At 51.9% G+C, this 13,416-nt stretch overlaps 1 protein-coding gene across 5 annotated transcripts in view; it reads left to right on the top strand.

Moving 5' to 3' along the window:
- Nucleotides 1–13,416, top strand: part of B3GNTL1 (UDP-GlcNAc:betaGal beta-1,3-N-acetylglucosaminyltransferase like 1) — a 98,633-nt gene that overhangs the window by 51,380 nt on the left and 33,837 nt on the right. For all 5 annotated transcript variants that reach the window (XM_043585487.1, XM_043585490.1, XM_043585489.1 and 2 more), the window contains one exon: nucleotides 2,451–2,546. In XM_043585487.1, coding sequence (XP_043441422.1) covers nucleotides 2,451–2,546 — 96 coding nt within the window. The remainder of the gene's footprint in view (nucleotides 1–2,450; nucleotides 2,547–13,416) is intronic.

The following is a 13,416-nucleotide window of genomic DNA, read 5'->3' as shown; positions in this document are numbered from 1 at the left end:
GTGGGTCTGTGGCATCTGTGTGTGGAAGTTAAGCCCCTGTATCCATGTGTGAGCACAACTCTGAAACAAGATTTCTACTTCACAGCTTTTTTAAATTATTATTTTGAGAGAGAAAGAGGGAGAACATGAGCGGGGGAAGTGCAGGGAGAGAGGGAGAGAGAGAATCCCAAGCAGGCTCTGTGCTGTAAGCATGGGGCCCAACTTGGGGCTCAAACCCACAAACTGATCAGAACCTGAGCTGAAACCAGGAGCCAGACGCTTCACTGACTGAGCCATCCAGGTGCCTCTCTACCTCACAGCTTTGGATCATTTTCCCTTTTTTCTCCCAGAATCTTTTCTGCTCAACAATCAGATGCAAAGCCAGTCTTGACAAGACCAAAAAATAGATACAATAGACACAGAAGTACATCTGGGTCAGATCAGGCCCTGGGGAGTCAGGAGCTGTTCTAACACACCTGTCTTCAGTGCATGGTTCTAGAAGGAGGGGACAGGCTCTGTGGGAAGTATGGGAAAAGCACATGCACCTGTGGCCAAGGGTGTTTTATCCCCATTAGAAAAGGGAGAAGAGACATCTTACCAAAGAGGATGGACGGGAGCACATAAGCCACAGAAAGAGGGTCAGCCATCAGGAAACAAGGTTAGAACGGTGATGAGGGTCACCACAGACCCGTTGGAAGGGCCGAAACCGAAGCCACAGCCACGCCAGAGGCCGGTGAGGATGTGAGAGCACTTGGTCACTCACACACAGCTGGTGAAGCCATTGTGGAAAAAACAGTTTGACACTTTCTTAGCAAATTAAACATGCAAATACCGTACAACCTGGCAGTCATACTCATGGGCATTTACCCCAGAGAAATGAGGACACGTTCGCACAAAACCCTGTACGTGAATGTTCGTCGCAGAATGCTAGTAACAGCCCACATGTCCCGTAGTGTCTGTACTGTGCAGTGTTTTTCAGCCAAACAAGGAAAAACTGTTGTTGCACACAACAGCCTGGACGAGTCTCCAGAAAATTAGGGAGCAGAAAATAATCCAATCACAAAAGGCTACACACTGTATGATTCTGTTGATTAAACGTTCTTGGAAAGACAGAATTACAGCATTGGAATAACAGATCAGCACTGCCACTTACAGAGAGGGGGTGTGGCTGTGAAGCTGCAAGCGTTCCCTTTGCTGGTGGTAACTTGCAGTGGTTTTTCAAGATGTTACTGTTGGAGACACTGTGTAAAAGATACACATGATCTCTCTCAATTACTGCTACTACCTGTGAATCTACTGTTTTCTCAAAAAAAGTTTTAAAAAGCCCATCAGCAAAAAATGGCAAGCAAGCAAAAACTTTCTCAAAGCTCTTCATTAGCACTTCTGCATTAATATAAATCACTCTGCATAAGTACTATAGAGAGCAAGATGTAAGAAATTCAAATATCGTGGTGGAACTTTGGCTAATTTCTTAATAAGGAGGCTGATACGGGTCTCAGTAACCACTGTAAGGTGGAGACAGCAGAGTCTGGGGCCAGCCATTAGCACCCTTACAGGAGCTCTTTGAGCCTCAGCAAGGGGCAGGCCCTGTGCTGCCCAACATCCTCCCTTGAAGGGGGCTCCCTCCTGCAGTGCCAGACTCAGATGCCTGCAGTGGGGACCAGCCTCTTCCCACAACTGACTCTGACTCTGGAGGACTGGACCCTTCACACAGCAGTCATAGACCTATTTCAACATCCTGCAGGCAGACACTTAAACAGAAGTGCAGATGGTGTCCCTAGGTTTCAAGCTCTGTTGGAGGGGCGAACCGGGGCTGCTGGGGGCCAGGGGTGCAGAAGCAGGGATGTGCACAGGGAGTCCTGTTGTCCCCCAGAGGAGGCAGGGCCAGGCTTCGAGGACCAAGGGTAGGAGGAGTGGTAAGAAAATGGTACATTATGGGAAGGGTGTTGCACTGCAGAACCAGGATTCCTTCTGGGATGGGGAGGGCCTGTCCGCTGGTACCCTTGGACTCTTATTTATTGAGAGGTGTTACTGCCTTCGGGAGGCTGAGTCACGAACATTATGGAGAAATGGGACCGTTTGGATTTCCTGCCCAGGAAGCTGCAGCAGAACCTTCTCATGTCTGCTGCAGTTCTGGCTCAAGAAAAAGTTACTGGAAGCACCTGGATGTCCGACCTTGTGTACAGGTCATTGTAACTTGAACGCATTAAGGGGGAAGGGTTATCTGTGACGGTTCTAACCCAGAGTAGTTTAACGGGTGCTGCTGGAACTGTCTGGTGTGGGGTCCGCCCGGAACTCTGCACTGAGTGGGTGCCCTCCCTCTCCCCTTTACTCCCAGAAGTTTTCCCCGATCTAGTGTGGGGTCTCAGTTCCCCGCTGGCTGTGCACGCTTACACCAGGTGAGGCATGTAGACAGGCGTGTGCGCACGCGAGCTCACAGTGACTTTGTTAAGTTCTGTTTTGTTTCACAGATTGTAGGTTGCCAGGTGAGGAGAGACCCTCCCAACTCCACTGAGCGATACACAAGGTGGATCAACCAGCTAGCGCCAGACCAGCTTCTCACTCAGGTACTCCTGCCCTCGTCTGGGAGCCCACCCGTGTTTGCCCACCTCCTGAGTGTGGCCTGGCAGACACACACTGGAGACATTGGAGAGGGGGACAGTGATTCAGAGGAGCCTGGCCTGGGAGGGCGCTGGAGCCAGCTGGCAGGTCTGAAGGCCTGGCTGGAGCCTGGGGAGGGTGCAGGTGCAGCCCAGCCACACAGGCCCAGGTGGACAGGGCGGGAGGGGGGCAGGGATGGGGCCAGGCTGTGGGAGGGAAGAGGCATCCAGGAAAGGCCATCCCCAAGGCAGGGTGCACTGGAGCAGGGCAGTGTGAGGGAGAGAGTGTCTGGGTGGCCCAGAAACCACCTGTGAGGGTGGGGTGGCCCAGAGAGGAGGCAGGAACAGGTACTCTGGTCCCAGCTTTGGGTCTGCCAGATGCTGGAATCACTGGGTTTTGCTTTTAAATACTGTTTCCTCTCTCTCTCTCTCTCTCTCTCTCTCTCTCTCTCTCTCTCTCTCTCACACACACACACACACACACACACAGAAGGTGCTTTTGCTTTTAGATTTTCTTGTCACATTTTGAGAACATTCCATGAATGGATATTTACACACACCAGTGGTTAAAGGCCCAGAGAAGCTAATTTGTGTTTTAGTTGCTCCTAAAGCTGAACAGGCAGGAGAAGGAGCCAGTGTTTGGGTCCTGTGTGGCCTGCATGCTCCACTCAAGTGATGCGGGGGCCTGGAGGCAGGAGCTCACAGATGTTTAGGTGCCTGCAGAGGCTTGGCCGTGGGCTGGGGGCAGTGGAGTCCACACTGTGTCTGGAGGCTTCCTGGCCGGAACGGAGAGTGTCCCCTCGCGTGTGGAGTGTGCAGGGGCTGCTGTTCCGAGCCTGGCAGTGCACATGGCCTTCTCCCCTCCAGCTGGTAAGGGCCTAAGGGCATGGCACAGCTCGAAGCAGCAAAAGTCCATGATGCAGAGTCGCTGAAACCATGGAGGTCTGGTTGCAGACTTACAGGGTGTGTAAGCATCACTACACGTGTGGAGAAGCAGCAGGAGGTCTGTGGTCCCTGCTGCCACGCTTGGCCTGGTCCTTCCCTCCACAGAGAGGGGCCGGGCCTGCAGGGCTCACGATTCTGGGAGGCGCTGCCTTTTTACAGACATGTTGTCAGGATACCCACTTGGGTTTGCTTTTTTTTTTTTTTTTCTCAACTAACTCTGAAGAGCTAGCAAGGGCTTTCCTGTTCCTAACTGGGGATTAAAATGTCATATTCAACGTGAAAGCTTCTGGCCTCCAGTCAGCCCAGAACTCCCCCCAATTTGGGGCACCCAGAGGCTCCTTGCACAGGGCCAGGCTCGGCGTGGCACCAGCAAGGGGTCTCTGGAAATACCCCCCTCACTCCCGAATATTGGTGCACTGGCAGCTGAGTGTGCCGTCATCCCAGCGGGAGAGACTACTGACGCTCCTGTGTCTGCCTGTGTGTGACTTTCTGGTAGAATGTGAGTCAGGCAGGAACTATGTAGCTAAACACCGAGGGTACGATTTAAACGCAGTGGGCACATGTTCAGCCGGAAATTCGAGTTCTGATTGGAGGGCTAAGAAGACTTAAGTATTAAACATCATAGAAATAACTAAGAGTCCTCTTAAGTAGTGTTTTTCTTTACCAAGTTAGGGGAAATTAACGTCTGAGGTTTCTCAAGACAAAAAGAAGCTATGTGTTCTCTGAACCATTTCTCAGATCCTGCTCATCATGTAAACTGACCCACGTGTGAGGTGGGAGCAGCATGATTTGGTATTTGGTGCTCGCTTTACGCCTTCAACGAGATGCTGCTCCCAAGGGACCTGCCTCTCCTGAATCAGGGAGATCAAAGGGAGGGGCAGACCAGACCCCACTGTGCCCCGAGGCCATGCCCGGGGCCCTGGTCCTGCCCAGGCCTCCCACCAGTCCACCTGGCAAAGCTAAGTGACACTAGCCTTGGGCCGATTTGGAAGACAGTGGGGGGTGGGGGTTAGGGGTGCTCTCCTGTCCTGGGGCGGCTGGTTCCCAGCTTTTCCTTTTTCATGTGAGCAGCATCGACAGCAAGACGGTTAGACTCACTTGGCTTGTGCAAAAAGACCACGTTTCACTTACTCATCTACCTCAGTGTGTCTTTCCCGTGAAAGTGTGTCTGTCCTCCATGGCACAATGAATTGACCCAATTCTAATCAATTAGCATTCACGAAACTTAAAAACATAATTTGAAACAGACTAACCTGTACTGTTTTTCTTCATTTTCTCATTTAAAAGGAGCATCACCAACCCGTGTCCGCAGTACAGATCCATGTAAACTGGCAACTTTCAACATGTTAGAGAAGTTAGCGAGTTCTCTAAAACATACTGCTAGGGAGAAAGGAAACTTTTTACTAATGTCTGTTTCTATTAAACCCAGAAGCCACAGATTTTGGATTTAACATTAAAGTTTATTCTTGTTGCTATGTGGGTGTTACAGTGTCAGAATACTGGAACATTTGTTATCTGTGTAAAGATAGTCTTCCAACAAATTAGAAATAAGGATAATAAACCACAGGAATCTGGAAATGAGTCACACAAAACTCTGCTCTGTTTCTCTGAGAAGAATTCATATCACTTCCTGGTAAGATACCACTAATGAGGTCTGTGAATTTCATTAGATGGTTCATTTTCTTTAACTCACAGGCTTTTCCTTTCTAAATAAAAACTAATCTCGCTTTAAGTCTGTAATCCTTAGTTTTGTCTTGTTTGAGTACCAACAGCATCTAAAAGGATCAGTCTGTACATATAGGTTCCTCATGGGCCTCTCTTGAGGTTAGACTCTACTCAGGACAAAGATGGCCAGAGCCCTTGGTGTTTTGTTTCCGTGTGTATGCTCCCGGAGGCACACTGGAATAGGTTTTTACCTTTTAAGACCTACATGGGATTTATTTTTGCAAAGTGCACTTGGCGTTGGTGGCAAAACAAGGGAAGAAACCAAAAGCAAACCCCCAGGTCCCCGGAACAGCAGCATCCGAGCCTCACCTGGAAACCCCTTCTTTGACAAAATTCTAAGAAACTGGATTTTCTGATTTTTCAGTCAGTGACACATCAGAACCAGAAGAAAGGGTGACAGCTTGACAGTGAAGGAGACATAATCGAAAAGGAATCCGAGAGTGAGAGCCAGGAGCTCCTGGGACCTCCTCACTGCAGCTGCGCTTCCCGGGAATGCCGCCCCCTCCCCTTGCCTGAGTGCGCGCCTTCCCCGGGCGCCGCCCCCTCCCCTTGCCAGTTGTCCTCGTCCCGTGACCTGTGCGCGCCTCCCCCTTGCCTTACCTGTGTGCGCCCCGCCCCCCTCACCTGTGGTCGTTCGGTACCGGTCCTGGTGCGCTCTCTGTCCGCCGGGGATTCCGCGGAGGGAAGGGGGCCTGGGCGGGGGCCGGGGGCTCTGCGTGGACCGCCAGGTGCGGGAGGCTGCCGGGCCGCACACCTGCCGCTCGGGGCCTTGTGCGGCTCAGGTGTCCAGTCTGCTCGGCCACCCGCTGGTGCGCGCACCTCGCGCGCCCTCTGCCGGGGCCTGTGCCTGAGCTTCAACTAGGCGCAGTGACCTAACCCGCAGAGTATGTTAGGCCTCTTGGATCTGTTGCATTTGGTTCCAAGAATTCTAAATTTGTTGCGGGCCTGCCTCGGGAATTTTCTGTACCTCATTCAATCACAGCCTGTTCCAGGCGTAAGTAATCAAAGAAGCAATTGTTACTTAAATTGAAGCCAGCGCGCCACTCATTACCAGTTAGACCAGGGACTGGCTCGGGGGGCCAGATCTGTTCTGCTGCCCCTTTTTGTAAGTAAAGTTTTGTGGGCACACCGCCATGCCCACGGTTGTGGCTGTTTCATAAACGGCAGTGCTTAGTACCTGTGACACAGAGCTAGGCCGGAGAAGCCTGGAAGTTAGTAGCTGGCACTTTACAGGGAAGGCTTGCCTACCTCGGGTTCGGCAGCAGTGTGGTTAATTTGCCAGCACCTGGCTGTAACGTCGGTGGCGTTGGTCAGCCTTCTCTGTGCCGGCAAGTGGCCTGAGACGCTAAGGAACCTCTCAGGGACTCAGCCCTGGGGCAGGTGGTAGCGTTAGCACCACTTCTCACGAGGGGGCTTGAGGCCTGACAGCATGGGCAGGGCCGGGCATGCTGGCTTGTTTTCACCACCTTGGCAACCACCCCTGACACTTGTCTGCGAACAGCAATAATCCTTGAGAACGTTTCAGCTGCGTGCCCTTCTTGGGATGCATCCTCTCTCTTTCACAAGAAACAGGCCCAGCAGCTCGGTGGCTGGTTCATTCTGTCTTCTTGCTCTCTCTGCGTGGTACCCAGCTGCCCTGGAGCGGTGGCTCCTGCCCCGCAGGCTGCAGTCGGGTGGGGCCGAGGGCGTGCGGATCCGCATGTTCCCAGAGCCCACACCTTGAGAACCACAGAGAGAGGACAGGGCAGTGGTCATTGCCCTCTGTGGAGGCCTCCTGCCACCCTCACCCCTGGGTGCTGGCCTCAGGGAGCTCTGAACGTCTGCTACAGTAACCTGTGATGTGCATTCAAGTTGTGTGGCATGGCTGGAAGTATTTCCTAAGAAAACGCTTTCCCTCGAAATTTTTAAATTTCATGACTTTCTCCCACCCCTCACCTGCCCTTTAAAAACAACAAGTTTACTCAGCAAACCTGGTTCTCCTCTCCATGTGCTTTAACTTATGTAATTTTAATGACATGGCCAAGCAGGCGTTGTGCGTCAGCAGATAAATGTGGTCACCTGCCATCCTGTTCTCTGGCCCCTGACGCTATGGTAACTAGCTAAGGCAATGTGCACTGTAGTAAATACAGAATCGTAAAAAGTGGAAAAGAAAAGCCATAGCGGGGTCTGTTGTGAGTCCTTTAAATGATTCGAGGAGCTAGCCTGCAGGGAGCCAGTGTCCTCCGGGCTCGAATATGGAGGTGCCCAGAAGGAGATGAATCCACCAAGGTAAAAGCCTTCCCTCCGGAGGAAAGAGAAACACGCCAGTCGAAGTCACCCCTCTCCCCATCCTGCAGGTTCGTGCTGTTTGTTCTTATCTTGGGCCTTCTCGTGAAGAAGGAAACTTCCTTGGGTGTCATCTGTGTGTTTTCAAATGGCTCTTTCCTGTTTGCAGCTTAGTGGAGGTAAAGCATGAACCATAAACTGTTCCGTTGAGTCAGGTGTGGTCCAACCTGGAGAATTATGGCAGGCAGGGGCCCTTGAAAGAAATGGGAGGTGCTCAGTAGATGTTAGTCTGCTCTTGCATGGTCAGACCGCTCGAACCGGGTAGAAGGCTGGCGTCCTGTGTTCTCAAGTGTTTCTGAACGTTGACTGAAAGCTAAGACAAAATGCAGCCTCTCAGAGGTGTGTTGTGGGAGATGTTACTTTGACAAGTAACAAATGGCAGTTGGATGCAAAAGCAAAGAGCTCGATGAGCCAATTTGTCCTTTGGGTTTTGAAAACAATTGGCTTGTTCTGATGGGACTGAAAGAAATGGCCACCAGACTTGTGCCTTCTTTGTTCTTTCTGTTCCGTCACCTTTCAGGCAGAATGAAGGGTTGTGGAGAGGAGTTCCTGTCAGGCTTGCCTAGTGTGGCCCCGAGCCCTGGACACCCTCCGTGCACACGAGGGCCCTCTCCCAGGCTCCTGAGGAGAACAAGATGGTTTCCTTGAGTCAGTCCTGCCCCTGGGCCCCCGGGCCTCCCAGTGCGCCCCCTGGGTCTGCAGCCCACAGCCCCCCATGGGCCTCACAGAGATCACACTGAAGAAATGATGCAGTACACAAGGCAAGGACTCATTTTGTTAGCGTTTTCCCTACCCCCCTCCCTAGCAGCCCAGTGTCCAGAGTTCACATGAGCCCAGCACAGGGATGTTTCCTGGCTCCGACCGCACTGATGGTCATGCTGAGTGTTGCTGGTTTTTTTAAACAACACAGATTTATTCATGGCGTACAGCTCTGGGGGTCGGAGGTCCAGTGTCAAGGTGTGGGCAGGGCTATTTCCTTCCGTTTCCAGATCTGGGGCTGCCGTTTGACTGTTTCCATGGTCACCTCTCCTCCCCTCTCTTTAAGGAAATCATTTTAAATTGTGGTCAAACATATGTCACACAGCTTGGCACTTCAGACAGGCCATAGTTCAGGCCCTTCCAGAAACTGTCCCCGCCCAACGTGGACTCTCCCAGCCCCCGGAAACTTCCATCTGCTTTCTGTCTCTAAGATTTGCCTCTTCCAGAGATTTCCTGTGAGTGGGGGTCATACAATATTTGTCCTTTTGTTTTTGAGTTATTCACATAACGATGTTTTCAGGTCTATCCATGTTATAAAGTGTCTGAATTTTCTTCCTTTTTATAGTTGAGTAATATTCCATTGTGTGAAAGTAGTGTCTATACCACGTTCTGTTTATCCATTTGTATTCTGATAGACACTGTGTTATTTCCACCCTTTGGCTGCCGTGAACATTGTGCCACGTTGTCTGAGTCCCAGTTTCGATTCTGTTGGGCAGACCCAGGAGTGGAATCATGGGCTCTCATGACAATTCCATGTGTAGCGTCTTGAGGAACTTCCAAACTTTTCCACAGCTGCTGCCCATTTTACATTCCCTCCAGCAGGGTGCAAAGGTTCCGGTTTTCTGCTTCCTGTCAACACTTGCTCCTTTCTGGTTCGTTTCCCATCTAATGAGCGTGAAGTGGTATCTCATGGCGTCTACGACTGGTGATGGGAACATCTCTCAAGTCCTCATTGGCCATCATGTGTCTTTTTGGGAAATATGTTTTCAAGTCTTTTGATCATTTTTTAAATTGGGTTACTTGTCTTTCGTTGAATTCTAGGAGGTCTTTATACATTCTGGACACTAGACCCTTATCAGGTGTGTGATTTGCAGGTACTTCCTTTCATTCTGTGAGGCATCTGTTCACTCTCTTCATAGGATCCTTTGAAGCAGAAAAGCTTTTAATTTTGATGAAGTCCAACTTACGTATTTTCTTCGGTTACACATGCTTTTGGTGCCACATCAGGAAACCCTTGCTTAATCCAAGGTCACAAAATGTTTCCTTCTAAGAGTGTTACAGTTTCGGCTCTTCCATTTGGATCTTTCATCCATTTTGTGTTCATTTTTGTAGATGGTATTGGGGAAAGGTCCAATGTCATCATTTCATGTGGACACCCAGCTTTCTCAACACTGAACAGTCTTGGCAGCCTCACTGAAAATCGGACCATTTTCCAGGGTTTGTTTCTGGACTCTGTTCTGTCTGCGTGTCAACACCACATTGTAGCTTTGTGCTAAGTTCTGAAATTTGCTTTTTCATGGGAAGTGTGAGTCCACCAACTCTGTCTTTGCTTTTCAAGACTGTTCTGGCTGGGCGCCTGGGTGGCCTAGTCGGTTAAGCATCTGACTTTGGCTCAGGTCATGATCTCACGGTTCATGGGTTCAAGCCCTGCAGTGGGTTCTGTGCTGACACCTCAGAGCCTGGAGCCTGCTTCGGATTCCGTGTCTCCTTCTTTCACTGCCCCTCCCTAGCTGCACTCTGTCTCTCCCTGTCTCTCAGGGAGAACATTTAAATAATAATAAGTAATAATAAAGATTGTTCTATTTTGAGTCCCTTTAAATTCCATGACTTTTACAATGGGGGTTTTCTTTCCTACAGAAACCCTGTAGGGATTTCCATAGGAGGGTGTTGACTCTGTAGGTCACTTTGGGCAGTGTTGTTACTGCCCCAGAGGCCTGATCCCACTCCCCTCAGGGCTCTGACTCCAACCTGCACACATAGACGCATGGGAATGTAGAGGCTGGCATACTGTGGGCACAGTTTTGTTAAGATTTTAAAGAAGTTCTTTATTTAACCTGTTGGAATCACAGTTTTTCTGTATAGGGAAGAAAGTCACCACAATAAATATTTTCTTTGGGAAAATATGATTATATGTAATACTTTCTAATAAGATATATACTTACACCACCTTTCTGCCCAAGGCTTCCCACCCTCACTGAAGGGCTGGTGTGGGATTAGCCTGGTCAGTTTGGGAGTGGTGTAGACATGTCAGACCAGCAGAAGCAGGTGAGATCCCTCCTGGCCTTGTGCCCAGTCAGGGCTCCTCTTTGGTTCAGCCCAGCTGCTCACAACTCACAGAGAACATGAAGCTTGTTGGCAGGCCCCACATGTCTCTGGGCCCTGGGCTGGAGGCCTCACCTCGTCCCTGCCCTCACAGGTGGACACCTGGCCTCACCATCGCCTGCTCCCCACTCTCCCCCGGGCCTGGCAAGGGCTCCCCTCCTGAGCACAGTCTGCTGTGCTGTGGTGGTGGGGCATCTGCCGGGTGTAGATTTCAGACCATTCACCACTGCTTCCAAGCCCTGATGAGCAAAACCCCACCTTTGGCGGGGGGTCATTATGTTTTATACTACTTGAATCAGATACTTTTTTTTTTTTAATAATTTTTCTTTAATGTTTATTTTTGAGAGAGAGAGCATGGGCAGGAGAGGGGAGGAGAGAGAGCGAGACACAGAATCCGAAGCAGGCTCCAGGCTCCGAGCTGTCAGCACAGAGCCTGATGCGACACTCGAACTCACCAACGGGGAGATCATGACCTGAGCTGAAGTTGGACACTTAACCGACTGAGCCACCCAGGTGCCCCGAATCAGATACCTCTTTAAGAGAAAAACGTTTAATGATTTAGGATAAATATATTAAATGAAAACAATCGTGACTTAGTCAAGGCTGTGTTGTCTGGACTCTGTCGTGTTAGGGAAAGCCTTCTAATCTGGCCTTTGTTTTTAATTCTGCCTTTGACTGATTGTTTAAAAATCTCCAATCCTGGGATGTTCATCAGAAAAAGTGCTTGGTAGAGGGTTGCATTCACTTCACTGGGAGGGATTGTTAGGAGGAGGCCTCCACAGTCCCCAAGCCTGTGCTCAGGCTCCAAGTCAGAGCCGCCTTCCCCGGAGGGCACAGCCCAGCCACAGGGCACCCAAAACCTCCCTGGATGTGGTGAAGATGTAACTCAGGCTGAGTTGTTTTGGGACAGGATGCCAGTTCCGGGGAGGGGTGATGATGGAGAGTGTAGCCCCAGACCCGGGAGCCCCTCAGTCTGCCTGCACCCCCGCCCCTAAACAAAGGTCATAGGTGAGGAGGGCCTGGGAGTGATGGGTGGGATGGGAGGCATCTCTGTCTTTGTCCCTTGCAGGATGAGAAATACCACCAAACGCTTGGGAGACCACTGTCTTGTTCCAATAGGATTGGGGGTGGGAGGGGTCAGTGAGACGGAGAAGGTGTGACACTTTAAGAAATGCCTGGAAAGAAGCAGCCCTGAAAAATTACAGGTGTCCTGCCCTCGACAATTCATACAACCTGAAATGATCCATATCTGTTAGGTGTTAAGGAAATCTCTGTGTCGCTGGAGGTCGTGATGTGTGAGACACGGGAAGTTTGTCTCACTGGGCTTTAGGGTGCATTCAGAGAAAACACCCTTTCTTCCCTCCCCCAAGGGGAGGTTGGAAAGATGAAAATGGAGGTCAAAGCACAGAGAAAACCATTCTGCAAAACACCAGGAGAAAATAAGGTGTAAATCAGAGCCACCAGGGAGAGTGCAGGGCAGGACTCCTGAGCCCAGCCTGCTGGCTTCCCCCTTGTTCTCGGGCACATGTGACGGGGGGGGGGGGGGGGGGGGGGGGGGGGGGGGGGGGGGGGGGGGGGGGGGGGGGGGGGGCGGACCCCAGTGAGAGACCCCAGAGAAGGATAGTACAAGGCCTGTTCTTAGCACAAGCCTGGTGGGATGGGGACATGGATGCCTCTGCCTGCACTCTCAGGTTCCCTTGGGTGGCAATGACCGGAGCACTTCCGGACCATTGCTTTCCTACCACAGGGGCATTGCGTGTGCCTCTGGGTCAGTCCCTCTGCCCCTGCCCAGCCAATAGGCTGTTCCTGTGGCTTGTGCACATACCTGCTGAACATTCGCAGGATGCTTGGTTAGGGCAATGCGGGACAGGTGCGCCCTGCTGGCTGCGGGTGGGCGTGCACACCAGGGCTGAAGGCAAGCCGCAGGATGCTCTGGGGTGGGGGGGGGGGGCTGAGAATGAGGAGCAGGACCCACTGCCCACGTCACAGATGACCTGGTGACCTGGGACTCTGTGTCTCCCTCTCCCTCCCTGCACCCCCCCTCCCCACTCCCTGTCCCTCTCAAAAATAAACATTCCAAAAAGAAAAACGAAATTTCCAGGATACTCTTGTCGCCCAGCTGCACAAGCGACTGCCAACGCCTTTGTCCCTCAGAGTGTGGGGCTGCAGGGCCGGCAGGACTGGGGGAGCCAGCAGGTCTGGGAGCCGCCCCTAGACTGTGGAAAAGACCCCTGTGTGCAGCTGGGAGGAACCGGTCCTGGGTCACCCTGCGGTGGCCTGAAAACTCTTGAAATGCATGGAATCGGTAGCATTCGGAGGCAGTTTTACTAGGACTCCCTTCTCTCTTATACGGGCCCCCAGAAAGGCTGTGCACACGTGTGCAGACACGCACCTGGCCCACACGGTTCCAGATCCACTGTGTACGTGCGGACTAGCTGGGTCTCATCCCCCCAGAGCGTGCGCACTCACGTCTCTGTCCCTCTCTCTCAGACACACACGCACCGCCACACACACCCTGCCCTGTGAAGGGCAGACCACCGCCTGGCGCCGGCCTGGCGTGGGCACCTTGGCTCACTGCGCACATGGACGGGCTCACCGGTGCGTGCGTGTGGCACACGTGCCTTCCACAGCTGTCACCTCCGCAGGCTGCGCCAGAGGGCACGACCCAGAAGGGGTCTTTGCCCACACGAGGAGTTTGGGCTCTGATGAGAAGCAGCTGTTGCGGAGTGGGGGCCCTGCGCCCGCAGCCTGGGAGGCAGTG

The sequence above is a fragment of the Prionailurus bengalensis genome, chromosome E1 (assembly GCF_016509475.1).
Source record: "Prionailurus bengalensis isolate Pbe53 chromosome E1, Fcat_Pben_1.1_paternal_pri, whole genome shotgun sequence".
Taxonomy (NCBI): Eukaryota; Metazoa; Chordata; class Mammalia; order Carnivora; family Felidae; genus Prionailurus; species Prionailurus bengalensis.
This window is presented reverse-complemented; position numbering and strand designations above follow the sequence as displayed.